Genomic DNA, 27,972 nt, shown 5'->3' with positions numbered 1-27,972 from the left:
GCATTTTGAACATGTATGTGTGAATTTTCATCAGACTGTCTTCTGTATTTATAAATGATCATTTTTTCACATACACACTTTCTAGGGCCAAGGTGTGAAAAAGAATACAAAACTTGCTTTGGAATTGATGAAGAAAGCTGCAGCCGAGGTAAAATGTAATAAATATTTTATCATAGAAGTCCTATAATTATAATGAACTCTGATTTATATAAAATGCATATTATCATAATACTGTGTAAATACTAGTTGGCTCTTCCAGTGTCTTCACCATGAATGGTGAAAGCCTTATTTTCCCAAATTGGGAGACTAGATTAACTTAAAATCAGCCAAAATTTCTGTGGAAGAAAAAACTCTCTCTACTTATATTATTGGGAACTTGGTGATAGTAAGGTGATTTAAAGACTGCATAGTTGATCCAGGATATGTTTTTGCTTCATTTTCCTAAGCATTTTCTTCTACATCTAGAGTCAGGTAGAGATAATTGCTGTCTCAAGAATCCACACCAGCAGGCTATGCTGCTAATAATAAGATTATCTTTCAGTGGCATTGCAGGAGAGATGGGTTGAAAGACAACTGATGTTTGTTCTTGTCATCAAGTACAAATGCACACACAGCTGAGTCTCTTTAAGATGACACTGGAGTCTCATTCCCTGTTTCCAATATGGGTCCACAGGAAAAACAGCGTGAAAAAAGGCCAGCAAACCTTTTTATCCCTTGGTCTCAAATCAGTGTAATTTTGGCTGCACCCCTGCACCAGGTGCCTTTACAGGCAAGCTCGAGGCAGCACCCAAAGTTTGTCAGCAGGTTGAAATTGCAAAGTGACCCAAAGCAGAATCAAATCTGTGATCTGAGACTGCTGCTTCTTTTTCCCCAAGGGCTTGCCCCAGGCAGTGAATGGATTGGGATGGTATTACCACAACTTTAAAAGAGACTACAAAAAAGCAGCTGAACACTGGTTAATTGCTGAAGAACTGGGAAATCCAGATGCATCATACAACCTCGGTGTCCTTTATTTAGATGGGATTTACCCGGGAGCACCTGGTAGAAATCAAGTGAGTAAATACTTAAAAGTACTATTTTTTACATTAGGGCTCCATTTAGAAGTTTTTGTTTCATTCTTCAGACTGCTGTGTTCACCGAGATGGATTTTGATACCTTTTGTCATAAAGAAAGGTGTTATTGGGGATTTCAGATTCCTTAGAGAGAAAGATGTTACTCAGAAATCATTCGTATGCATGTGTTTGTGTCCTTATCATTTAGAAACAAATCAGGTGCAGATTTAGCTCCAGGAACAGCCTTTGGTGTCCTCCTTCTGGTGACACCAGCCAGGGAAGGGTGAGCCTGTCAGTCCCTCTCAGTTTTAAATTGGAAAAGAGAAAGTGCATTCCACAACAGATGAAAGCAATATAACCTTGTCCCTCGAGTCATCAGCTATGCTACATTCACAGTTCCTCTGAACCTCAGAACTGCAGTAAAACACATTCAAGCCAGACTTCCATATGTCACCATTTAATATAGTCTTGTTAATTGCACTATTTTAATTTGTCTTTCTATGACATGACCCATTTACTTAAATTCTCACGTGTCAACAAGAGAAGTTGCCTAATAGGAAGCATCTATTATTTAGTTATATTTCTTGTAATGACTTTGCAAAAAATGCTGTCCAGTCGTTCATGACTGACAGCTGAAACATTGTGAGCTAAGCTCTAATAAATGCCAGCAGACCTTGTGCTTGGAGGTGGATTACGTTTCCAGTGTGGCCTTTGAGTTGTGAAATGTGGATATAGTGCAGACAGTGAGGTTTTCTGTTGCAAACAGCAGCAGTGCTCACCAGCACTTTCATTTGACTAACACGTGTTCTCTTCCCTGGAACCAAAATAGACATTTCAGAGTGGAGTGGTTGTGAGAGTACCCTTAAAAGTGCACAGGTTGCTTTATTTGCCAAAGCCATTGGAAAGAAGCACTTTGTTTTGGCTGTTACAGATATTCTGAAGTCCATGCTGACTCACAGAAAACATGTATCAATGGTTAAAAACATTCCTGGAATCAATTATTTCAGGCTGTGTGGTGCTTTGATTAACATTACAGGTTACCATTTCTTAGTGTAAAGCATGGACACAGCCCTCCTCCTTCTGGTCCTGTCTACTGAGCCTGCTTTCCTGCTTTCTTTTTCCTAACCTGGTTGCAAAGGCTTCAGCCCTGTGGTTGTGCACTGCTGGACATAGCAACCAGTGCTGCTGCTGCTCCCCAGCCTTCCCTCAGGCATCACCAGAGCTCAAGTCTCATTCTGTTTCTCTTATCCAGGATTCCTTATTCATCTTCCTACTAGGAAGTAGCTTAGTTTCCTTTTGTCTTTGCATGCAAGACTTGTATGCCACCAGGTTTGCTTCCTATTTGACACTTCAGGTGTTCCCACAATTTATGTTTTTAAAAACCTTTTTCAGCCTGAACTATTAAGAACATAGAATAAAGGAATTCATTTCACCCGAATACACTGGAAGCAGTTAAACTGGCTTGCCCTTATTAGCCAGTTGTCTCTTTTAGTTCACTTAATGAATTGATTCCCAGGAAGCAAAACTCAATGAACATTAATAATGCAGAGCTGCTAATTGTGTCTCATTTCTTCACAGACAGTTGCTGCACGGTATTTCTATAAAGCTGCCCAAGGAGGACATATAGAAGGGACCTTACGCTGCTCCCTGTACTATATCACAGGAAACATGGAGGACTTCCCTAGAGATCCAGAAAAAGCTGTAATGTAAGGAGTTAAACAATTTGTTAAAGGAGAGTATATTTCTCATGGGATTATTTTGATTATCGGTGATTTTTAAGTTCCTGATTCATGGTCCTTAACTCCTCAAAAAAAGGCTCTGCACTGAAGTTTGATCCACATGTATATGTGCTATTACTTAAATGAATAGTAGATTTTGAGATGCTGAGTACTTTTAGTACCCTGGAAGTACTCAGAGTAGCACAGCTTTATCAGAAAACTCTTGAGAGGTTGTATATGAAAAAGCTGTGCTTATTTGATTTTCAAGAAGTCGTATTTTGCATAAAGAAAAAGAATAATTAGTTATAGCACTAATTTATGTTAGGTTTGTGTTTTGTTTCTAAAAAGGAAAAAAAAGTAGTTTTGCCAAGAAAAAGCATAGGATATCTCTGATATACTTGTGATGTAATGAGTGAATGCTCAATAGTGAAAATGTTCTCATTCAGTTAACAGTTAGAAGGCAGAAATTACAGTGAAATCCTTTGTCTTACTTAGTTTGTCTTTCAAGAATTCAGAAGGTGATCCCATATCCTTTTGTATCCTTTAAGTCAGTGTGAGTTGTGATAACATTACTGGAACACAGCTGTTCATTTTTTATTGTTTGTTCTTTATTACAGCTGGGCAAAACACATTGCAGAGAAGAATGGCTACTTAGGTCATGTCATCAGAAAAGCTCTCAATGCTTATCTGGAACTTTCATGGTATGTTTGTTGAGTGTTCCATTCATGTATGTTTTCTATTTTTTCACTTCATAGCATTATAAAATAATTAACATTGGGCTGTCACCTCAAAAAACAGAACTCGCAGGACCACAGAGATCAGTAGCTAAGTACCCATTGATGTGAAGGGAAGGAGGAGTTGACACAATTCAACTCTTCTGACAGAATCAAGTGAAAAAGAGGGAATATGTAAAATGAAATAATCTTAAATCTGATGTCAGATTTTAATTCAGTAATAACATGCACTGGATTAGCCAGAGGAATGCCTTTCATTTTTAACACTCCTTCTGTTCCAAAAACCCTACTTTGCCTTCTCACTTCTGTGTAATTACACATCGAGAAAACTCAGGCTACTGGGTTAGATTCGTTCTTTTTTGTATGTGGTTAATATTATTTTTTCTGTAAAGTATACTAGGAGGCTGCAATATCCAGTGAGCCAACCAAGGGGTTTCAAAATAGCTTCCAAGTCAGTGTTCCATTTTTGCAGCAAGCTGTGGGCATGAGCATCAGATACTGTACATGCAAGCATCAGACTGTCATATGTGATTAAGACCATGGCTCATGTAGTCTTGCAGCCTCCTCCTGCTAGCACCTAATTAGTGCTTCAGGCTTAGGAAATCTATGAGCACCTGCTGGTGGCCTGTTCGGAGTAACCCATTCCTGGAAGAAGTTTCTTTTTATTCAGTCCATCACAGACATTTCTTCTGAGACTTGGCCTCACTTTTCAACAGTGAAAAACTTTTATGTAATATTTCTGTAGCATGTTCTGATATACAAGTGTATGACTCTACCCAGCTCACTTTGCACACAGCTGCATGAATGTCCTGTGCACATGCCAGGTAGAGCATTAGGATTCCAGAAGTTTTGGTGGGAAGAAAAATCTTCTGTAGTCCCTCTTGAGATGACAGTGACTGGGAGTGTCTGAAAAGTCACTTCTAAATACTGGTCAAAATCATCCCTGGTTTAGAAGATTGTATCTCTCGAAATCTTTGCTTCTGAGTATTTCTTGATGTATCTTGGCACAGGTTTAAATTGTTACACTGCCAAGCAAAGCAAGTAGTAAGTGTTCCTCAGTTGCTGGTGTGAGCAGCCATGTGTTCAACATTAGTCATGGTAGTTTGATCTTCAGACACTGATTTAAAGGCCTTAAATGTAGTGTATTTTCTGAATTGCTCTTTGAGACTTAGGATCAGAAGAACTAACCTCACAGCATAGAGACCCTGAATTCCTTCTGTGCTGCCAGGTCCTCCTGGTCCCAGATGTTTTTATAGGGCAAGTACAAGAAATAAGTTGTAATCTTGCAGAAGCAATTGGGAAACAGGGTACACATTCTAATTCTGTAAGGGCAGCTGCTTTTGTAATTTCATTTAAAGTTTCTTTGCTTAAGCACCTGCTCTTGAAGTCAAACACTTATTTAACCATATTTACTTCCAGTTAAACTATTGGATCCTGAGACTTGTCATGGTTTTAGCTTTGTGTTGTGGAGAAGCATGACCCTTTAATAAGAAAAAAATACACTTTTTTTTTCTTTTTTTTTTTTTAATTTTAAAACCAAATGTGGTTTTAAAGACTTCCTCTTTATTTTGAATGCTTAGTCTTCATAGTAGGGAGTAGATGGGATGACAGAGAACATGAAAGAGATGCTCTCCTCTGGAATCATGTACCACTGTACTGCTGTACTGAATTCCTATACTACAGAAGCAATATTACCTTTTATTACTTGCTTTACAGTTAGTGAGGTCCCTGAAGACCATGGAGGGACTGAGACTTTTTATTCACATGTTCAAATATAATGAGTGACAGTTCCTGTCCAAAGAGCCTACAAAGGCAAGACAAGTCCTAGAAATAAAAAGCTAAGCATACCAAAGAGCTACTCAGGTGAATGTTTGACAATTATATACACAGATAAGTTAATTAGGTTTTTTTTTTTTAAGTGGAGGAGGTGAGAGTCTTTTAAGAATGTTTTATCTGAAACATTTAAATAGATTATTTGGTTTAATAAAATTCAACTTTATCATTGGTCTTGCACTTGAAGTAAATGCACATTGGACCCAATTTAGCTTCAATGCAAGGAAGAAAACACTGCAGGCTCTTGAGGTCCAGCATGGTCTGATACACCAAGCATTGCCAGTAGATGTAGCTGTTGCATGGGCTTGCCAGCCTCTTGCATTTAATCCCTTACATTTTTGTTCTTAGGTGATTTTATCAATTTCCTCAGTGGGTTTTTTAAAATACAACTAAAATGCATGCTATTTTTGTTAATTTTATCACTAACATATTTTTCCTAATGTTAGGCATGAAGCTCTGCTGCATTATATTTTAGCAGCTGAAACTGGGATTGAAGTGTCACAGTCAAATTTGGCACACATCTGTGAAGAAAGACCAGTAAGTAAATATATTCACAACTCACTATCCTAAAATGAACACCTGTTAATAATAGTGTGATCCTAATCCTTTAGCTGTGATATGAATGAATCAGTTATTTTCTTTCCAGGACCTAGCAAGGAAATACCTAGCAACTGATTGTGTCTGGAGATACTACAATTTCTCTGTTTCTCAAGTCAATGCACCCTCATTTGGTACGTATAAAGAATTATTTCTGATTTTAATTTTAAAAACTACATTTGTTACAACTTTCATGTGAGTGAGCAGGTTCAGGGAAGAGTAATCCCTGCTTATCATATATTTCATTTTTGATGTTTTAATAGGAGTATCAGGGGGAAAAGTGGTATTTTAAGTGTTGTGTTTCAGCACAGCTTTTCTGAAAATTTCCTTTTTATGGTTTAAAATAGATAAAATTTGAATAAAATTAAAAAGCTAAGTCCTGAGAAGGGGCTAGATGTTCAGAAGCCCAAGCAATATACTCAAGGTTTAAGAAAAAAAAAATCAAAGTAGGCTTTAGGAGTTCATGCTTTTGAGTTTATCAAAGAGAAAATCCAAAAGCAAACATACTTACAAATCATAATTGAGTCATGAGAAACTAATGAAGGCTAAAAGATTGCTTATCTAATTTATTCTTAGGGGTTTTTTTCTGTTAGGGTACAGAGTTTATCAACATTGGCTCAGCTTACCTTGGGGAACTGAAGGATTTGCTGTTAAAAAAAAAAGTTTATTTACCTATATGTTACATTCCTCCAGACTTAAATTTTACTGCATCTGTAGTTTTTGTGACTTAGTCAATTCTGGTGCCTTTGAAAGAGTTATTCAGTATCTGAAAACATCAATCTGATTGTCTCACAAGACTGTAAGTCTTTTGTAATAATCACATGGAAAAGTGGAGCTTAAAAGCGATTCAGGCTGTTGCTTGGATTACACAGCAGTTTGGAACTGAATACCACATGGGCAGAGCCTGAAGCCACAGGAGCTCACACACCCTGTTAGCTTTCATGAGGAGACTCCTTAGCAAGGTGCAGTTTGGTTGACCCTTTGGAAGAACCACTGGTAGAGAGCCTTCCATAAAAGAAGCTTCTTTCAGGGGTCAGATTCATGGGAGGAGACAGTGATTCCATTCAAGTAAAGGAGAGAAGAATTGCTACTTCAGCAGGGGGAGTTTTATTACTTTATTCTTCCTCACATCAGTAACACAAGGGGAGTTTTATCTCAGCCCCCTCTCTGCAGTGCTGGAGGATCAAATTCCCAGTGTAGGGTCTGGGATGCAGAGTCTGATCCTGGCAGCAGAGATTCCCAGGGCTAAATTATCAGTGCAACACAGAGTGACCTCCAGGCCACTGCCTATGGCAGGGAGGATGCTCCAGGCCAGGGATGTTGATAGACACAGCTGGTTATGGTTGAGGGAAACTCTTCCTGATGATTCACTGCAGGGTACATGGCCTTTGCTGTTGGGTTAGTGACCAACTTGCTTCCTCAAGATCTCTGCTGCAGTCCTCTGTGAAGCCAGGTGGGATTCCTGGGTAGTTGCTGTGGAGGCACAAGGCAAGGTGTAGAAGTGTTTCAGATGGGGAAAGCTCAGGTCAGATAAGTGAAAGCACAATCATGGGAGTTTCTAAATTCTTTAGCATGAGTTAGGGCATTGTCACACTTCCTTCCACTTGGGTCTGTGCCCACTCTGTTGGTGCATTTCGTGACTATGGGGTATCACAGAAAGATGTTAGTAAAGTATTTGCTGGGTATTGCTTCCTTCTAGACCAGGAAAATTCTGTACTTACCATTGTCCTGGCTTGGGATGGATTTTAGATGGTGTGGTTTTGAGTTTCATCAAGTTAGTAGGGCTAACCTGGCTGCCCAAAGACAGATTCAGCAAGTGAAGAAGGAATTCAGTATGAAATTTATAAATCTCAACTTTTGTAAAAGTAGCAAGGTGACTCACTCAATTTATTGAAGAGAAACCATAAGAAATTGCATCCAGGATAAATAATTTCAGTGGTCAGGCTGATGGAAAGTATCCACCAAGACAGCTAATGAGGACAAGTTACTACAATAGTACTCTAAATAGAATTACTATTCACTTCTCTGTCACATTAATAATTGTTCAATTCTACTTCTACAAACACTTGAAATTATCTTCTGGTTTCCTTCACAGCTTATTTGAAGATGGGGGATTTCTACTACTATGGTTACCAGAACCAGTCAAAAGACCTGGAGCTCTCAATGCGAATGTATGCACAAGCTGCCTTGGAAGGAGATTCACAGGTGGGTCTGCAGCTGTGATGGATTTATAAAACATCAGAATTTAGAACAATCTGAGGATTTTCTCTGAAACTGGTTATTCTGCTTGGGTAGAATAACTTATAATTATTTCAAAATACTTTGTGAGCCATTCGTTGCTCTTTCATGATAATAGGAGGTAACCCTAGCCTAGATGGAATTTGGGAATTTGGCCATTTTGAGAGTTAAAAGTGAATGGCCTAATTCAGTGCTGCCTTACCTAGAGACAATTGATTCTGTTGTGTCCTTGGTATTTTTGCTACTGCAACAGGAAAAATTAAGTTGCATTCCAGTCCTATCCTCTGCTATTTTAGGATATAAAAATAACAGAAGACTGGCCTGTTTCCCTTGGTATATTGACTGAATCCTAAGGTGGATTTTGTTTAAAATATGCACTTTATCACATTACCAAAGACACAGTGTTTCAGCACTGAGTTGGCTGCCCTCAGACCCTCCTGAAGTGTCCTTGGTGCAATATTATGTTCTTCCTGTCTCTATGACAGTGTCCCCAGACAGTATCTTGTATGTGAAGTTATTAGAGGTAGCATAGTTGGGTTCTGCTTAGAGGATATTGGAACAAAACTTTACTGCTGTACTAGCAAAGGAGAGATGCAGAAAAAGTTAAAGTATGAAGGCCAAGCTAATGGGAAGTCCTGTAATGTGTCTCATGTGTGTTCATCTTTATGGTTCTCAAGAGGCATTGTCCAACTAGGCAAAACTGTAAGATTAAAGAGTTTAATTTTCTAGAGGAAATTCCTTCTCCCAGTTTCACTATTCAAATTACTGTTGATCTATAGAGCAAGGTGGAAGGGAATGAAAAGGAACAGAATTCCATTTCTCTTTTCAGTCTGTATTTCCCTAGTAGATAGAAGATTACAGTTTGTTATGGTCGCTGTCTTAATAAAGAGCAACCACAAATGAGAAAGGTCAGATCTTTCCCCATATGATTTCAGAGAAAAGATGTCATAACAAATGAATGCTAATTCTCTTCCATTTTCAGTATTTACTTGGCTCTTATAATTACTCAGTGAAGATCACATTGTACTGAAGTAATTTATAGATTACAGTTATAATTACTTGGATACTTGATGCTCCCAGCAGAACTTAAATGTACATATAAAAATTTAATGGTTAAAACATGTGTATGATTTTTTATTGCTAGGGTTTCTTTAATTTGGCCCTTGTCTTAGAAGAGGGCAACTCCATACCTTCCTACATTCTGGATCACTTGGATATTGACCACACATTGCATTCTAGTAATACATCACTTCTTCATGAACTCTATTACAGGTGAGTCTTTTTTCCCTTCATCAGCTGCTTCTGTTATTCCACGTGAGTTGCATTTACTCTGGAGAACAGCAGCTCCTGTAATGATTAACTTTGTTCTCTCATATGATTTAAGGCAGGTTAAGCTCAGCATGCTTGACAGGCTTAAATTGTCTAAATATGTTTCAGTTTATTCCAGTTAAAAAAGACCTGATTATATGTAGTTACCTAAAATAGCAGGGACTAGATTTAATGTTCCAAGAGGTCTTTTTCAATCCATCACGTTTAAGTTCCTAAGTAAAGCACTGATAATTTGTATATGTTCCAAAACAACTATTAATGATAGATATATCATAATTCAATACAGAACTTAAAAGTATGTAACTGGGATAATAGCAGCCCTATTTGTTCTGCAAAGATGTTCCTGGCACAGAATATTGGATATGTGAGAAGGTTGCAGGTCTGCTGCCTGAACTGCCTGTGCCAGAGCTCTTCAGGCACAAACCACCCAGAAACTTCTGGTTCCAGTACAGAACATGGCTTTACTTTACCTGGGTAAACCAATGTGTTGAAAATCACTGTGAGAATGGGAAACTTGTACAGTATTTGGTGAAGGAGCTAAGAGATAGTACATCAATCAGGCTGTGATCCAAGAACTGAGTGGTTTGTTGCCAGTTTTGCTTCTGAGCATTGTGTGAACAAAAAAAGAGATGAAACTAACATTAAAACAGCGTTTGTTGTTTCATCAACAATCCCCTGAAAGTGTTCTTCCCTGCAGTTAGCCTAAACTTGTACTCTAAATTACCTCCACTCAACATGAAATTACAAGTCAGAAAAACAGGAGTTTTGCAGCAGCTGCTCTGTCTGGGGTTGTAAATGTGAGCTTGAATTCTGCCTTCACTTGGGCTGCAGGGATCTGATTTGCAGTGAAATTCACTCCAGAGTTGACACTGCTGCAGGGTTTTCTAATCATCAATCACTTTTTTCTGGAAGAACATGGATTTTTTTTACATATATATATATATACATAATGTATAAATGATATCTAATTATATCTATAAATTATATAGCTGTATATGTTTTAATATAAAATGTATATTTTTTTATATATGAACACACACATCACCCCCACTCCCTCCTCAGCTTGGTAGAATAGAATCACTTTTGGCATAAAATAGGTGCCTGTGACTTTGCTGTCTAAATCCAGTAGTAAGTAAAGTCCTAATTGATGGGAGTGGGAAAGGTACTACTGAGCTCACCCCGCAACAGGAACCTGGCAGCTGAAGTGCTCCTCAAGCTCTGACTGCATTCTGTAGTGCTTCAGTGGCTCTGGAGGGGGTTTAGGCACCTCTGTCCTGCAGAGGCAAAGAAATTTTGTACACCTAGTCCTAAATCAGGTCCTACTGCTGTTGACTCACACAGGCATCTTGAGTACAGCTTATGCTGTGACTGCTTAGCAAGGGTAGCCTCAATTCTCAATGAAAAAATATGACTAATGAAAAAATAAAACACACACTCCTTGGGTAAGGTATTCTGAGATTAATCTGGTCTTTCTACACATATTTGCTTCACCAGCTGTGAGACAGTGGTGATGGTACTGACTTTTTTCTGGATTACTGAGGTTTCCTGAAGCCGCCTGTGACATTCCCAGATGTCACAAAAGGATTAGATGAGGACTAACAAATTATTTCAATCTTTTTGTTATAGATGTTGGAATAATAGTAACCAAGAATCAATTAGTCCATGCTCCCTGGCACTGCTTTATTTTTACATGAGAGTTTGCTGGAACAATATTCTACAATCTACTCTGGTATGTATTGCTCCTTTGGCACACACACAGCTCCTTTGGAGCTCCACTTTGGCTTTTCACTGCTCTAATTGTGTTTTTAAACTTCCTGTCACAGATCTACTTCATGGGAACCTTTCTTTTGTCGATTCTGGTTGCATTTGCAGTGCAGTATTTTCAGTCTTTATCTGGTAAGTATCTGTCACAGTGAAATTGAAGAAAGAGAAGAAATTTCAGTAAAAATTTGAAAAATAAAAGTGTTGAATTCTAGATTTGGTAGAAGTACTTCTGAACAGCAACTTCTTTAATGTGAAAGTCATGTTTTGATCACTGAAAAGGATTGATGAAATATGGCGTAGGTTTAAACCTATTGCTTTCTCAGGAATTTCCCTTGTTAAAGGGGATCTTTACTGAAAACATTAAATGCACAAGATTATGAGTGGAAAAAAGAATATATTTCCCACCTCTCAACACACAGTATTGTTAGAGTGATTATGTGACTTGGATTTCATACACTGTCTCTGCAGTGTGCCACGAGCTGCTGCTCTCTGTGTCAGATTACATTGTGTTTCATTCAGATGCACACTGAGGGAAAAAGTGAGGCTCAGTTTGCTATTACATTGGAGTAACTTAGTAGGAGGCAGTTCAGCCTTTTCAGCCCTTAACAGAATCAGCAAACTCATTCAATCTGAACTTACAGACCCCTCCTGCCCAAAATTAGAACAGTTTGCTGTATGATCTCTTTTCTTATGGGGCAGAGAATGTTAAGGGACAAAAAATGGAATGACAGTATCTGAAGTCTCCGGAAACTCCTATTATTTTCTTACCATACTGTAAGAGATATCAGAGACAGAACTACATGCCCTAGGACAGGGGTAAAAAAAACCCAACCATCACATGCAGAAATAAGGAGTCATCCCTGAAAAAGTGTTGCAAGCTTCACCCAGGTGTTTCACTGAAAATTGCAAGACAGGATCTTGATCAAGGAGTTGTGAAATGAGTATTACCAGTTATGAATATAACATCTTGCACTAAAACCAATTTTTTACATTGTGATTTAACTCCAGTAGGCAGCTTAAGCCTGTAATTTCTGTAATAAAATGCTGAAAATACTGCTTTCCACAACCTGCAGCTGTAGGGAGTCATATTTAAAAAGCAAAACAAAAAACAAACAAAAAACCACCCACAAACATTAGATATAAAAAAGATAATTTGATTTTTAGAATTCCTTGACAGCATTTAAGACATTTAGCTGTGTGTAATATGCTGACTATGGAAATAATTCTGAAACCCTGCTTTCTTTTCTTACTCACTATAGTTTATATAATTTAGAAATTACACTACATACATACAAAATATATAATTAAAGTGACAGATACTCTTCTTTCAGTATTCCCTAGCCTTTGAGTATTATCTTCATATATTATTTTATACCTACATAATATTTAAGTATTGATGAATAAACTTCCTAGATGTGGTGAAGTCTTTTTTTAATAATTTCTTCTGGTGTTTTCCCAAAGCCCATAATTCTCCTGGAACAAGATCAGAGTCACTGTCAGCTGAACCTTCTTCCTCAGGGAGTAGCAGTGAGGATGCTACCAGACTAGTACAGAAGGATGAATCTACTTTTCCAAACAATTTAGCACAGCAAGAGTCAAACCCTCAGAATCCTCTTGTCACGAGCTGAAGTGTGGTTTTCTGAAGCTGATCTCTCATTGGGAAGCTGGGATATGAACACCTACACATGTAAGAACTGGCAACCAACCCCATTAGTGACATTAATAATAATTAGTGGCAGCCAAAGTTGTAGAGAAATTCTCTGATCTGATTTCTCCACTGTAGAGGAAAGCCTTCCCTATAATTTATTTAACACTCCAAACAGATTTTGCAGATAATTTCACTATACCAAACATATGATCATACTGCATTTGAGTGAAGGACTGGAATAAACATGCAAAGTTTTTGCCTAATTGGACAATGGGCAAACCTCCCAGTGGTTTTGATGAAGAAGGTTTACCCACACATCTAATATCTTATTAAATAGGCTTTATTCTGTCTGAGCTTACTTTATTGGTGAAGTTATTAGAGCTTTCCAAGTTGGAAGCATGAAAATCATGTGAAAATGAAACCAAATTACCAACACTTTCCGAGCACACCAGCCAGGACTTTGTCCAATGCAGTGGTAACAATTACTTATTTTTGGCATTTTATATTCCATCCCAGCTCTTTAATGTGAAAAATTTTGAAAGAAAAACACCAGAAAGATTTGCAGTATTACCATAACATACTAGTTCTGAGGGCTAACCATTGGTCAAAGTCTTGCAAGTGTCAGCAGTTCCCTGGTGGACACAACAAAATGTTTCCCACCCTGCCAAAAGCCACTGATTTGAGAAAGCAGCTTCCCCAGTAAATAAATGAAAGATTATTTAAGTGTGAACAGGTGACAACAAGCAACTGGACAATTTATTTTTTGATTTGTCCATGGATAACATTGGCAAGGATTTATTTCATGGTCGACAGTAACTCTTAAAAGACACCTATTTAAGTGGCAGTTTATTTGATAAATGTTAGATGTGATGTATGAATAACAAGTACAGACTTCAAATGCCTTCTGTCTGATTTAAAGCTGTTTAATAAGTGGCTGTAGGAAAGGTCTGACCTTTAAAGCAGGTGTGCATGCACCTCTGCAGTGAGGTAGGTAACAGACTATAAATTTCATCAGTCTATGCATTATTGAGGATTAAATCCACTCTCCTTGCACTACATTATTTACTCATGTAAATAAAAATATTTTTCTAATTCAGCCTGTATGTGGAGCATTTTTTAAAAGCACCTGTCAAATGAAAGAGTATCTTACTGTTGCAAATTCTGAAGAATGTTATTTATGTGCCTGTTTTCTTCAGGTGGGACAATCAACCAATGCTTTCTCTGAGGAAAACCTGGAAGAATTTTTGGTTTGTTTTTCAATCAAGACAGAAGTTTTCAGTAAGACAGGAATTAATTGGAAGTAAAAATAAACCAAAACCTCTAAACTTCTAGAGAGATTAATATATATATAAAGGTGCACACACACATATCATCAGGCTATGTTTCACTTGGAAAAAACTGAAAATTCAAAAGTATTCAGAGAAGAGCTGATGTTTTGAGGGAGCAGTTCCATAGAGCAAGCAAGGCACAAAAAAATTATACTGAAGTTGCTTTTTTGGTCCCTCTCTTGTCATTCAGCCATATGATTAGAACTTTAATTAAGTGTGCCACATTAGTGAGTTGTTTATATATTGAAGCAAGAAGAGTGCAAAGAGTACTTCTTGTTCTTAGGACAGTTGTAGATACATGTTCTGTTTACACATAGTTAGGGATCTTGAAGTATTACAAAGGAGCTTCCCTTTTACATACTAAGCTGTTGTTGACTTGCAGAGGTTACATGCTTTACCTTTGGTATCCATTGCAAATGGATCTTCCATCATTTTTAAACCTGTTTTGAGTTGCAAAAACTCGTGCAGCTACATTTCATTATATTGAATTCCCTAAAACAAATGTATGGATATTTCAAGAATTCTCACAGCTTTATCACCTAATAAAAGAAAACAGCATGTATTTGTTTTAAAACTGGGGCAGGTGTAGATGGTAAACCCAGAAGTATTGCAGGAGGTGAAGTGTAACCTTTGAAGAGAAGTAGACAATTGTCACAACAGAGGTGTGATGGTAGGTACCAAATACAGAGTGACGGTCACAAAGTTCTTTGCTCAGGCATCTGGCAAATCTTTCTTGTAGTAATATACCCGTGAAATATGTATTCTACTAAATGTCATATAAAATTGAAGCCCATAGTGAAAGATTAATCCCATGGGAGATGGTCAGTGGTGGCATGATTTTAACCTCTGTGTTGAAATCACGGAGTTCTTGGAGCAGCAGTTGTGTTGCACACATTGTGTACGTGTGGCTCGGTGTTACGTGTTGGTAGTCAGGCTGACTGCATTTTCCTCTCCAAACCAAACCCCTGTTCTCAGCTTCAGTAGTCAACTAATTTGAGGAACATGATTTCACATCTATACTTCAGAAGGCAATTGCTGAAGCTGCAATGTGTTTCTTGACGCCAGCAGTTAATAGTTAGGTCTTTGTTTGTTGTCAGCTATTACATCAGAACTTCTACGAAAGTTTGCTTAAAGTATGTTAAGATAAGCAACTCCTCACAATAAACTGGCAGTGCTTAGGGCTGAAATAATAATAGTTACATTTTTATCCTTCACTTTTTACAAGATCTAGTGGGCTATTACTTGACAACCTGGAGAATCAGACAATTCCCAGAGAGAAGGAGAGGATGGTTAGGTTAGTTAAGCAGAGCAGTTACACAGTTCTGCTGCATACTACATCCATAAGGAAGGAAAACAAAGGAAAAAAAAGTTGCTGTATCCTGTATCAAGAATTATTTTTCTAAATTGAAACAAGATCCCTGAAGTTTATATTTTCCACAGCCCATGATGAGTGGTGAGGTTGGGAACAAGGAAATAATAAATCACAAGTGGGGAGCTAAACTGCTGCATGTTTAGCTCTGCAAACTTCATCAGATGGAAGCCCAGCCATCAGAAGAACACAAGTAGTGCTTAAGTGATGGCTGCTTTCCTCCCTTGGCTCAGCCTAGAATCATCTTTAGCAAATAAATTAGAGACAAAGAACTTCAGAGTGGTTATTTACAAAATAGATGCCCAATTACCTAAAATTAATGTCATTTACAGCAACTAAAAATGGGCGTGTGTTACAGTGGCAAGGGAGAGAAGTTATTATACACAATGTATTAAAGGGCTTTAAAAAAGAGTGAGAGTTAGGTTTCAAGTACAGCTTAGGAAATGGAGGGAGGTGAAGCTAAGTTTTAAAGTCAATGTTGAGTGGTTCTGAGTGGGTAATGACTTTAAGGTTATGTATAGGGTGATTCAGACCAGTTATGCAAAATTTGCAACTATGCTGAAAAGTTTGTTCAGCTTTGAATGACAGAGCAAGGCAGCAGCAGGACAGACCAGAATGTGGGCATCCTTACCTGGGTGACTTTGTGACCACTGCATGGTGCTGCTTCCCAGTCCATCCAGTGATGAACATTACATCCCTATACACAGTGCACGAGTGTGTCCTTGAAATTACATATTAATACATGTTAAAAAGTCATACCTTGCAGTAGAAACTTTATTCAGTGGTAAAGGCACCAAGAGTTAGTCCTGGTACACTGATTCTGTATCCTCAGCACATCCTCTATGGGACTTCAGTATTGCTGCTTGAGCTATGTCTGCTCTGGGAAAGCAGAGATGGTCTTTAAATGCATGTGGGAAGAATGGATTATCTGAAAAGAGATTTGTTTTATAGCAGATTCTTGTCTGTGTAAGCAGTTCTCATTGACTGATGGACTATGACATGGGAGACCTGCTGACTCTTGACCCTTCTCCTGCCTGACGCACAGCACAAAGGTACGAAGCAGGTTGAATAAGCTTGGGCTGAGGAATGCACCAACACACCTCCTCCCCTCCCTCCTAGAAATGTGTGAGCTGAATTAAAGACTGGGATGTAGAAAGAGAACAGAAGTGAAGGAACAAAAGGGAATTTTGGAGGAGGAAGCCCAAGTGTAAGGAAGCTTAAGAATGAGGAGGGGAGTTTGAGCATAGAGCAATTCTCTATGCTGTTTTCTTTTAAATTTAGGTGATAGGAGCAATTCCTGAATAATCAACAGAATATTGTAAATTAAGAAAAAGCAGCTAACAGGATCTAGATGTCCTGGAAATGCATCACAGCTCGAATGTTTACAAAAGGACCAGAGGCCAAATTATTATTTACAATTCTAAAAGTAACAGCAAGTCTAAGCATAAATACAAGGAACTGTGTGAAAAGCAGCTACAGATAGGTAAATGAGCATCAAAACCAGAAGAGAGCTGGACTAATGAGTAAGCTAAATGGAAAAGATCACTTGCAAACTGCAGTACATGCTTGTGTTATAGTAAGCATCAGATGTGTTTGCAAAACCAAAACAAAGCCACCACCAAAACCAAGTAAAAAAAAACTTGGCTTCCTGCAGTACATCAGATATTCTGAAGCACTGAGGTTCCAAACTTAAATTGCAGCTGTGCTGTGTACCAGCTGACTTAAAGGACTTGGGTTGTTGGGTAAGTGCTATCAGATACCCATCCACCTTTGGGCATCTGAATAACCCCTCAGAGGAAAACTGGCTGCAACAGGTTCATTTATAACTGTGCTCAGTGATCTTTCCTCTCTGCTAACATACTCCTTGACCTTGCTTCCCTCCCCAGCTTGCAATTTCTGATTCCTGTTCTCCTTCATTTGTCCACGTTGACCTCTCCTTAATCACTCATCAACATTCTAGATAGCTCCTGATACTCAGCATTGCTCTTTGCTCTTATCAGTTCCCCCAGGTGAAGAGGAGAAAGCACAAGTCCATTAGCAGAGCCTACCATCATTTTATGGCACTCCACCAAAGCAGACACAGATACCTGCATGGCATTTTCTATCTGGTCAGGATGCCATAGACCAAGTCATGAATTTACATGGGTTTACATTTACATAGATTGCTAATTGTGCAAGTTAAAAGCAAATTTCCCTGGATAGATTTGAATTAATAAACCAATAAAGGCCAGGCCCCTCTTCCTGGGTTTGAGAGGTTAAACTCTTCCTGGGACTCCACTTGCCTCCTAAACTGCTTGTTGGGATCAGTCCTCATCTGTAAAATCCCAAAATTATGCTCAGCCACTGTCTAGCAGGATTCTACTCAAACAGGCTCAAGGTAGGTCAGGAAGCACAGCACCAAATACCTGAGGTGATCACAAGCCAGTGCCCAAGCATCTCCTTCAGGTCTTGTTTAAATTAATTGTGCAGAAGAACTGAGACTGCTGGCCTCTGATATAGGCTGTGAGACTCCGTTCTACCCTCAAGCAGGTACTGTCAGATGAATCCCTGTGATTTCACCAGGCTGTTAATCAATGCCTGCCTTCCAGCAGTCCTAACACGTTCAGAGCTCATTTCAAACCTTGCTTTCTTCAGAGCACTGCATTCTGCAGGTGTTTGTAGACCACAGGACAGTCTTTCCAAACACACCAGTACTGACTGACTGGAATGACAGATAAATCCAAGTCTCCACTCATGCTTTACCTTGTTCCAGGAAGACCAAAGCACAGATTTCCCCTTCTGCTCTGCAGCTGTGGCAATAACTCTGTCCCTGCCTCCTTGTCCCCAGCCACCTCTGTCTGCTGACCCTACCCAAGCCGTCCAGGTTTTGACACTCATGGCTGCTCATTGGTGCTGTGTTGCCCTCCCAAGCCAGCTCTGGTGTCACACAGACTGCTCATCAGATTTCATTTGAGTCAATCCCAGCGTTCTTGGGAAGAACACGTTGCCCATTTCAGTGCAGTTGGTTACAACAGGGGAAGCCCTGGTACTGAAATGCAAATAGCTGGAGTTGTCTACATCAAACAAACATGAGAAATTATGGAAAACCAAAGATCTATCCTCTAGATTTTACTACTCAGCTGTGTCAGTCTCAAAGCAGCAATAAGTCATGTGTTAAAGTCACCAGCAAACTTCAGAAGCACCCCTAGGCCAATATTTAGGAGCTGATTTACCAACATGGAAAGCTACAGTGAAAGATTGACATGAATCCAAATATTTCACAGTCTAGAGGAATCCTGGCCAAGCTCTGCAGGTACCCAGTTTGGGCTAACAGGATTCAAAGTGGCCTCCTACACCTACTAATATGGAGATTGGCCTTAGGGATGCTGAAACCCACAACAGAAGTGATGATGGGTGTGCAGAGATAACCAAGTCTGACCTTCAGGAACTCTTGGGAAAGGGTCTAGAGGCAGAGAGGCAGGAATGTTGCTGCATGGGCCATTTCTTGGGCTGTCCAAGGGGAAACTTCTATTTTGCATGGCATTGTATTATCCTGCTCTGCAAACACACTCTCTGTGCCTTTCCAATGTTAAAAGGAAACATTTGGATTCTCTCAGCATCTGACAGTGCTGGTTACACTGATGCTGGTACTGGGATTTGAAACACCTTATTCAGCATTTTGGGTAATAAAATACTTATGGACCTCTCCAAGAAAGCTGTATTACCCTATGTGCTAATTGACTTGGCAAGAGGAAATAATAATAATTAAAAAAAAATTAAAAAATTAAAAATCAGGCTACCCTTCAAACCCCTATCTTGTGCCCCAATGCCATTATCCTGGAAATACTTAGATTCTGCTGGGATACATTAGCTGCTTGTTGAGGGTATGTGCATTAAAAAAAAATCAATGCCTCTTTCATTTGAGATAATTTTTATGATCATACTTCTGCCTATAAAACCCATAATAGGTAAATTCCACAGGCACCCATCTACCCCACTATCACTTGCAGATGAAAGGAGAAATTTATATATCTACCCACTGCTTTTTGTATTTGCCTCATGTAATTCCAGAACTATTTGAAAGTCTCAAGATGAGAGGCTGGATTCAGTAAAGGGCCCTTCTGCAAATACATAAAGGTGCAGACAGTTGATTCTTTCACTAAATCCAATAGAAAGATTTTCTGTGAAACACTGCAAAGATTTTGCAGGTGTCAAAGCAAAGGACAAAGAGAAGTCCAACTCATGAGATGCAACTTTTGGAGATACACAAGATCAATGCTTCTTAATTGAAGAACAACTAATCTGAAAGCTTAAATATAAATATTAAATATTTGTCCCTTGATCTCGTCCATACATTGTGGGTAAGCACAGGAGACAACACAGAAGCCAATTAACAGCTTAATAGCAATAACAGATATAAATTTGATCTAGCACATTCCAGACAAATCTGCCATCATTTGTCATCACCTTGGAGTCCAACACTGGGCACCAAAAACGATTATTATGGTTTCACCCCAGCCATTAACTGTGCACCATGCAGTTGCTCGCTCACTATTCCCTGGTGGGATGGGAAGAGAATTGGGATGGTAGAAATGTGAAAACTGATGGGTGGAGATAAAGAGGCCTTAATCATCGAAGGAAAAACCATGGACATGAGCAAAGCAAAACAGGGAATTCATTCACTGCTTCCCATTGGCAGGCAGGTGCTTAGCCATGCCCAGGAGATCAGGGCTGCACCATGGGCAATGGTTACTGGGGTAGGCAAGCTCCATCCCTGCACTGATCAAGTCTCCAAAGCTGTATTGCCACCTCATGTCATCATGGAGGTGACACTCCAGGCCCAGCATTGCCATGCAGTTTGCAGACTGCCCCATGTGCAGCTCCAGCACTGCTGTCACTGTCACAGGGCTGGAGGCTCTCAGCAGGACATTGCACTGACCCTCACCTCCCTCTCCTCTCCAGTGGACATCTTCCCATGCCATCCTCTGCCAAACTTCCCTTCCTTTGCACCTTTGCACAGAGGTGTTCAAATGCCTGAAGCTGGGCAGTGTTATGCCAAAAAGTGTGCTTAAGCTTTCCTTCCAGAACAGGGATTCTGCAGCTGAAGCAAAGCAGAAGAGGTGGGGTTTTTGCTGTTTTAAACACTGTATTGCCTCACAAACTGGATTTAACCACAACATAGTGTTTATCAACCCCATTTTATTTCTATGATGGGTGCTGCATACATTTGTAGTAAAAAGTCTTTCAGGAAATAAATAGCAGGTTATGAACCTCCAGCACTTAAAGACCTTTGCTGCAGTGATATTTTCTGCTCAGTTATCTTGGTGTGCAATTTGTTTAGAACAGTAATGTCAGTAAGTGACTATCTGATTCTCAAATTATTTGGTAAGAACCTCTTCTCATTTCCTATCAACAAAATATTCCTGGCCATTTACCCACACCAGTGGTACCCAGCAGGTCTCCTAGCCTGGCTGGGAGCTGTGCTGCCAGCACTCAGCCTTGCATGGCTCAACTCCAACACAACCCACCCAAGCAGAGAGTGTCCAAACTGGGTTTTAAAGCCTGCTTTCCAGTCTCAGTTAAGGCTCATAAGCATTTCAATCCAGTGGAGAAATTAGCATTCCCTCTCACCCATTTTACAGCTGAGAAAGCCACATCCTTTTTTAAACATTTTATCCCGCAATGACTCTGCAAGGCTGGTGGAATTTCCTCTGCTTTTTAGGGACTTACAGAGCCCTTGGTGATACTTGGTTTGGTTCATATCTCTTCTTCTGACAAGTACAAACACTGAAGACCAAGCACAGGACCTGGCACTTGGCCTTGTTGAAGTTCATAGCATTGGTTCATAGCCCATCAGAGCCCCTGAAGAGCCTTCCCGCCCTCAAGCAGATCATCATTCCTTCCCAACTTGGGGTCATCTGTAAAATTCCTGAGGGTGCAACTGATCCCCTTCCTGGAAGTATTTAAAAGACATGTACATGTAGTGCTTAGGGACATGATTCAGTGGTGGACTTGCTAGGGCTAGGTTTATGGTTGGACTTGATGATCTGAAAGGTCTTTTCCAACTTAAATTATAATTCCTATCCATTCCTTACTAAAACTCCGAGTGCCTCAATTCCTCCAACATTCTTTTAAATATGTTGTCAATGTTGTGTAGTGATGGTTAACCACATTTTATGCCTTTTTTCCCCACAACAAAAAATGCAAGTCTTCTTCACAAGACAAGTATTCTGCTCCATAATTAGTAACATCCAAAGCACAGAAATCTGACCCATCCCTCCTAAAGCCTTCTAGAAATAAGCAGTGAGTATTTATAGATACCTATTGCTTTAATTTTTTTCTCTTTGCTTGCCTACAGAGAGAGTCAAGTCTTAACTAATGTTTACTCATCATACACAAGTAGCAGAACAAGTTTTGATTGTATGTAAAACCTGCACAGAAATTAGTTCAGGACCAGGGCAGATAGAGAAAATAATAACACTCTTGAAATAAAAATCAACAAGAAGATCCTTGATGAATTCATCTTTCAAAACATCACTGATGCACTCAAGAAATAACCAAGAAATCTTCCCCTTCCCCCAGGCCTCCTCTGATTTGTGAGAATATTAATTCTGAGCAGAAATCTCATTCCCTTCTGCTATAGTACAATTAATTCACACCAACTACCCAGTGCCAAATGATAAAAAAAAGTTAAACACTTACCACCTCATCAAACTGCCACAGAATTTGATTATCTGTCTCCAAGACCATCCTTGCCTACCATGAGTTCATCTTCAGATGCTGAAACACATTGCAGTTTCTGCCTCATCCCTTTAAACCAGAAGCTGCCTGTCCACAGCGAGGTTTTGTTTCCTCAGTCACTTTTCAGCTGTTTTCAATCATTTCCCCTTCCTTTAGAGCATCACCAGCTGTATTCCAGAAGCCCTTATTTAGCTATTTGAGATATTTTTTTTTCACTCTCTAGGGCAGTTTTTTGCACCTGTTCTAAGCTGAAAGGCTGCTTGAATCTTTTAGGGGGGAAAAAAGTTTCCCCCACCCAGCTTGAATTGTGTTCATTTGTAACCCAATGGATTTTAGGTAATATTTTGAGAGGTTTTTTATTATTTTTTCATTTATGCTTCCTGTGCTTGTTTGAATGCTAACCAACCAAACCAAACCAAACCAGTTCAGGTTGCTTGTGACATCCTACACAGCACTTATTATCCTACAAGTCATTTGCAGACCTAGGACTAAGACATACCTGTCATAGAATGTGCACTTTCAGGCATAGGCACCCTTTAAAAATTGCACCCTACAGAGGCCAAGGTCAATGCCTGTTCCTGACACGTGAGACAACTGGCCCAGCTGAAGCAATTTTAAATTCCTCTGGGATTTGCTTCTAGGAGAATTGTCTGGACATGTTGACAGTGCTGAAATGGCCCTTTCTGTTTGGTAAGATGGGAAATTCATTCTCAGCATTGTGACATTTTCCATTAACTGTGATCTGATTTGTTGAAGATGCTGTGCATATGCTGAAGGAATTCTGCTGCCCCCTTTCCCTTGTCATCTTTTAAAAGGCTGCCAAATCTTATAAATTATAAATTTCAATGTGAAAGTTCTGAACATTCAGCCTAGTGAGGAGCAAGGCATTTTGCAAAACTGATCAGACATATTGGCTTAAATCTACTCCTGAGCAAAAGAGGAGGGAGCTGAGCTCCTGCCGTGTGCCTGAACCAGCCACAAGCCCTGGGTCCTGCTGGATGAACCTTCAGGAACTGGGAGTCCTCAGGACCTGGCAGCCACACCATACTGAGCCAAGTGTGGGGATAACCCCAGGAGAACACATCTGGCTCTTTCATCCTGCCATCCCCTTCAGTCTTCACTGCCCCACAAATGCCCTAACACACAACAGAGGTGAATGCTCCACCCAAGACATCCCTCCAGCTCCCACCACCTCAGCTTTCTGACCCGGAACACCTTCTGCTGTAATATTTACACTTTCCCTGTGGTAAGATTTTTTTTTTTTTTTTTGATTGTCTGAACCCCTCATCAAGTACTTTTATCCAAAAAATTACCCTGTGGTGTATCCTGAAGCAGATTATTGATGCAGAGTGACAATGACTGAGCAGACACAGACTCAAACATTCCTCTCCTTGCAGCTCTGCAGCTCTTGCCCCTGCAAGGCACTGCTGGGCAACAAGCTGACATGACATCAGAGAGCTCCAAAGCTTTACAGAAAACTGTGGTATGCTGTAATTCAGCCCTGTCACCTCTTATACATGGCTGAGACATCTCAACAGCTTTAATTTTGCCTCTTGGGGGCAGCTGAATATGGCTTGGGAACAGTGAGTTTTACAGAGGAGGTGCTGCTGTGTCCATGTCCATTGCAGGAGAGGCTGCAGCACTAGATCATTTAACAGAGCCTCCAAATTCACCAGGAACCAGACCTCTCATCCTCTGGAGGGGCTAACAATGACCTTTGATGACCCACACAATTAATCTGACAGTCTTTCAGATTCAATCTTACAGATCTCAGTCCTGCATCAGCACCCCCTCTGTTGTGCGTTTCTGTCCAAGGAGAGGTGGCCTGGCTGCCTCCTGCAGAGAGAAGGTCTCCTCCATCTCTCCCCAAGCAGTATCCAAGATGAAGCCTTGTGATGAGATGCCCCTGGACACTGGGTTGCTTTCTGTCCTCAGCAACCTCGGTGGATGATTTGAGTCCACTTTGCTGAGGGTTTTGTTGAGACTGTGAGTTCCTGGCTGGTGGTGTCCTACCTGGCTAGGATGTATGGACTGGAGGTTCTCCATCACACATCTGTCCATGAGGTAGCTAGAGAAGTGTTGCCAGCTCTATCACCCTTCGTTTAGGATGCCTCACTCTGCTGACCAGGTGTTTTGTTTTATTCCAAGGAAGCAAAAAGGATTCCTTTCCCTGCATGCCAGTGTTGAAATCATTGATGATGAATCCAAAATTATCTCTGCCAGTTGTGATGTATATGCTGTCATTTAACCAGCAGATTCAACCTGTCACTCAGCCCCCATGTTGATTTCACCTCATCTGACCTCCAGAAATCCTGGACTATTTTGGAGCTGTGTTCTCCCAGCCCCTCTCCTGCTCTGTCTGTGATGCCTCAGCCCCCAGCATCCCAGGCTGGCAATGTTGGAGAGAGAAGGGACAAATCTAAGTATCATTCCTGTCTCTATTTTTCCTAAGGTTGGATGCTCCTTCGGTCCTCAGCACTGGTATGTTTGAAGGGAGGGGAAAAGAGATGTCCCAGGCACCCAGGACTGAAGGCAGAGATGGGATCCCACCTAAGCCACAATGAGCTGCTTGGTTTTTTCCTGCTCTTCCATGAGAGATTTGACAGCTCTGAGGGCATCACAAAATCATAGAATGGCTTAGGTTGGAAAGGATCTTAGGTATCATCTACTCCAACCTCTCTTCCATGGGCAGGGATGCCTCTCAGCCAGACAAGGCTGCTCAAGAGCAAAACCACCCTGGCCTTGAACACCTCCAAGGAGGGGGCAGCCACAGCTTCTCTGGGCAGTCTGTTTCAGAGTCTCACCCTCTTACTAAAGAACTTCCTAAATTTGCCTAATAAACCTAATAAATTTGCTAAATTTGGATATTAGGCTTACCAAGCAGGCTAAGCAGATTTTTCCAGGGCATACTTAGACCTCCTAAGATTCTTTCAGCTTCCAGCATACGAGCACAGAGCCTGATCCATTTCCATTAGAAATGGTCCCTATGTCACAGCTGTCCCCCAGCACAAGCCAGAGGCTGCACTGAGCCTGCAGGATTATCTGTATGCTTCCAGCTCTGCTGGGGGGTGTTGGAGACTGTGTCCTAGCACAGCACAGAGAAATTACACCTTTAATTATAATTAATTTATATAATAAATTTATAAAAATTTATAATTTATAAAAATTATGCCTTTAAAATTATCTTCTCAGGCAATGTAACAACTGGAAGCAGCAAACAAGAGTCAGTACCATCTGTTTGGATTACACAGCAGCACCAGAGCCAACCTTCTCCTGGCAGCCACATGAGATGCTGTGCCTGGGGCCATTGCATTAGCCAGGTCAAACAGGGCCTTGTGCCACCCTGCTTCCCTCACACACCAGTTTAGTTTTCCCAGTGACAATTACAGCTGCATGTTGCCTAACTGAGGGCAGCATTTGGTCCATAAATTGTTTGCCTGCCCTTTAATCTGTGCTTTTAGCATTGTGTAAAAAAAAGAAAAAAAAAAAACAACAAACCAACCAAACAACAACCAAAACCCAATCTATCAACTGGAGGGCTGGTAGTTGCAAAAGATCATCTCCTATAATTACCCTGATTGTTTACTCTGTGCTAACGTGTCCTGAGATGCTGAGTAGTACAAAAATGATTGATACACCCCAAAAGCATAAATGGCAATTTGGGGATTTCATCACGTGCTGAGTAAGAGGGAATGTCTGTCACAATTTAATGCCATCCCATCCCTCCCTCTGCTTCTCTGTCCTGTTGAAACACTTGGATCCCAGGTGTCAGGGGAAGCTGCCTGGGGCCAGCTCCATGGCAAGCTGTGTAATCACCATCCCGTGTGCCGGGGCAGCACTCGGCTCTCCCGTCTGACTCACCTGTTTCCTTTGCAGCAGAACTGAAACACAGGGACTAAGATCTACAGATTATTAATTGTAAAAATATCATGAGTGGGCTTACACCTGCAGTGTCATGCCTTTGGCATGCGGGAACAGCAGGATGGGCCAACCAGATAGAGACAGAAACCTCCGAGTGAGGGTGAAGCACTGGCATGGGAGCACCATTGCAATCCCACAGCTGGCATTCCCTGGCACCTTCTAGGAGGACATTCCCTCTCACCCAGCCCTTTAAATGGTGGATTGTTGCTTGGTGCTACTCACTGTTTGTTTTTAACTGAGTGGGCCAGCTCCTTTGCTGTGGTGTGTGGGTTCAGCTCCTGCCAATGGTACCGCAGTGGTCTGTATCCCCCCCTGGATTTGTTGCTCATCTGAGAGCAGCCTTATCCAAGGACACATCCAGCAGATGTCCTGGGGACCTGGCCAAGTGCCCACCACTACGTGGTGAGTTAAAGAAACTGATGGAGCATTTATCTGACTTTCTGGCGAATGAGAGCCCTGCATAGCAGCAGGATTGGTCCTGTCAAATGCAGTGTGATCAAAAATTCAAAACTAGGGTGAGTGAGGGTGAAATTCAGCAGGGGGTTAAAAAGCACAGGAGCATCAGAAGGAGCTGTGAACAGCATGGTTATGTTGCAAGTAGAGAGGAAGGGGACTGGCACCAGTCACAGGTTGCACAAAGCCATTAGCTTAAGCTTTACTGTCAGCATTTGGAAGGCTTCTGGTTGGTGCAGCACTTCATTCCATACCTGCTGTTAACACCTCTGGGCTTTGCCTTAGGTAACTCTGGAAAGAGTTTGGAAAGAGTGAGATGGATGGTACCACCTGTGCCTGTTCCCTGGATGTGCTCTGATTCCTGATGGACAGGGCACACAGAATTACAGTATTGCTGCGTGGGGCTTAGGAGCTGGGAGTTTCAAATCACAGGTTCAGGAGGACAGTCTGCACTGCAGTGCATAAATATCTGTGTTCTAAGAAGCACTTCTGTTAGATTCATTTCACTAAAATATATTGGGAATGGCTGTTGCCTTTGGGGCTGGTTCCTCAGCCACTGCTGAGCTTATAGCTAGGAAGTCTAATGGCATTTTAAAGTAAGGCTTTTAAATAATACTTCTTAATTTTTTCCATCTGCTTAATTTTAAGCTCCATAGGTTATGTGAATTAAAAAAAAAGAGCAAGATGACTACTTTTGCCCAATTACAAGCCAGACATCCCGACATCACTGGGGCCATGGGATATAGAAAACATTTTGAAAACACTCTTTGCCATCTTTGGTATAGAAGGGAGAATCTGTGCTTAGCACAGAGATAGATATGATTTGCTCTAACTGGTCATGCATCCTGTTGTTACAAGAGCCCTGGCTTTGCTCTCTCATGCTTCCCTTCACTGAGGACAGCCTGCAGAACCTTGCCAGAAAATATCCTGACCTACACAACTGCACTGAGCAATTGTTTTTCTTTTTCTTCACATGAAAATCTCTCACTCATATGAAAACATCAGACACACAGAGCTCTGGTGGGTTTCTTTAGGCTTCATGCTGAGCTCGTTTCATGTCTCTTGCATCAGTTCTGACTAGAACTTGTCCACATACTTATTTTTCTGCAAGCTTCCATTCTATACATTTCTATATAAACAGATACTATGAAAAAGTCTATTTTTGTTAAAACTTCTCTTTATTTTTACATTCAATGCACGAGGACAGACAAGATGAATACTCATGACAAAGTATAAAGCCATATACTGTCCTCAAAACAGTTAAAAGG

The 27,972-nt window shown here is 40.4% G+C and overlaps 1 protein-coding gene across 1 annotated transcript in view; it reads left to right on the top strand.

The window, feature by feature from the left end:
- The window catches only part of SEL1L3 (SEL1L family member 3), a 33,879-nt gene extending 19,870 nt beyond the window's left edge, over positions 1 to 14,009 (top strand). The window contains exons 14-24 of the mRNA XM_030449887.1: positions 86 to 148; positions 876 to 1,052; positions 2,631 to 2,758; positions 3,388 to 3,471; positions 5,784 to 5,874; positions 5,984 to 6,068; positions 8,030 to 8,139; positions 9,317 to 9,444; positions 11,128 to 11,230; positions 11,325 to 11,397; positions 12,727 to 14,009. Coding sequence (XP_030305747.1) covers positions 86 to 148; positions 876 to 1,052; positions 2,631 to 2,758; positions 3,388 to 3,471; positions 5,784 to 5,874; positions 5,984 to 6,068; positions 8,030 to 8,139; positions 9,317 to 9,444; positions 11,128 to 11,230; positions 11,325 to 11,397; positions 12,727 to 12,893 — 1,209 coding nt within the window. The 3' untranslated portion in view covers positions 12,894 to 14,009. The remainder of the gene's footprint in view (positions 1 to 85; positions 149 to 875; positions 1,053 to 2,630; positions 2,759 to 3,387; positions 3,472 to 5,783; positions 5,875 to 5,983; positions 6,069 to 8,029; positions 8,140 to 9,316; positions 9,445 to 11,127; positions 11,231 to 11,324; positions 11,398 to 12,726) is intronic.
- The last annotated feature ends 13,963 nt before the right edge of the window (positions 14,010 to 27,972 follow it).

The sequence above is a fragment of the Calypte anna genome, chromosome 4A, assembly GCF_003957555.1.
Source record: "Calypte anna isolate BGI_N300 chromosome 4A, bCalAnn1_v1.p, whole genome shotgun sequence".
Taxonomy (NCBI): domain Eukaryota; kingdom Metazoa; phylum Chordata; class Aves; order Apodiformes; family Trochilidae; genus Calypte; species Calypte anna.
The sequence above is the reverse complement of the archived record's forward strand: the minus strand, read 5'-3'. Positions and strand labels throughout refer to the sequence as shown.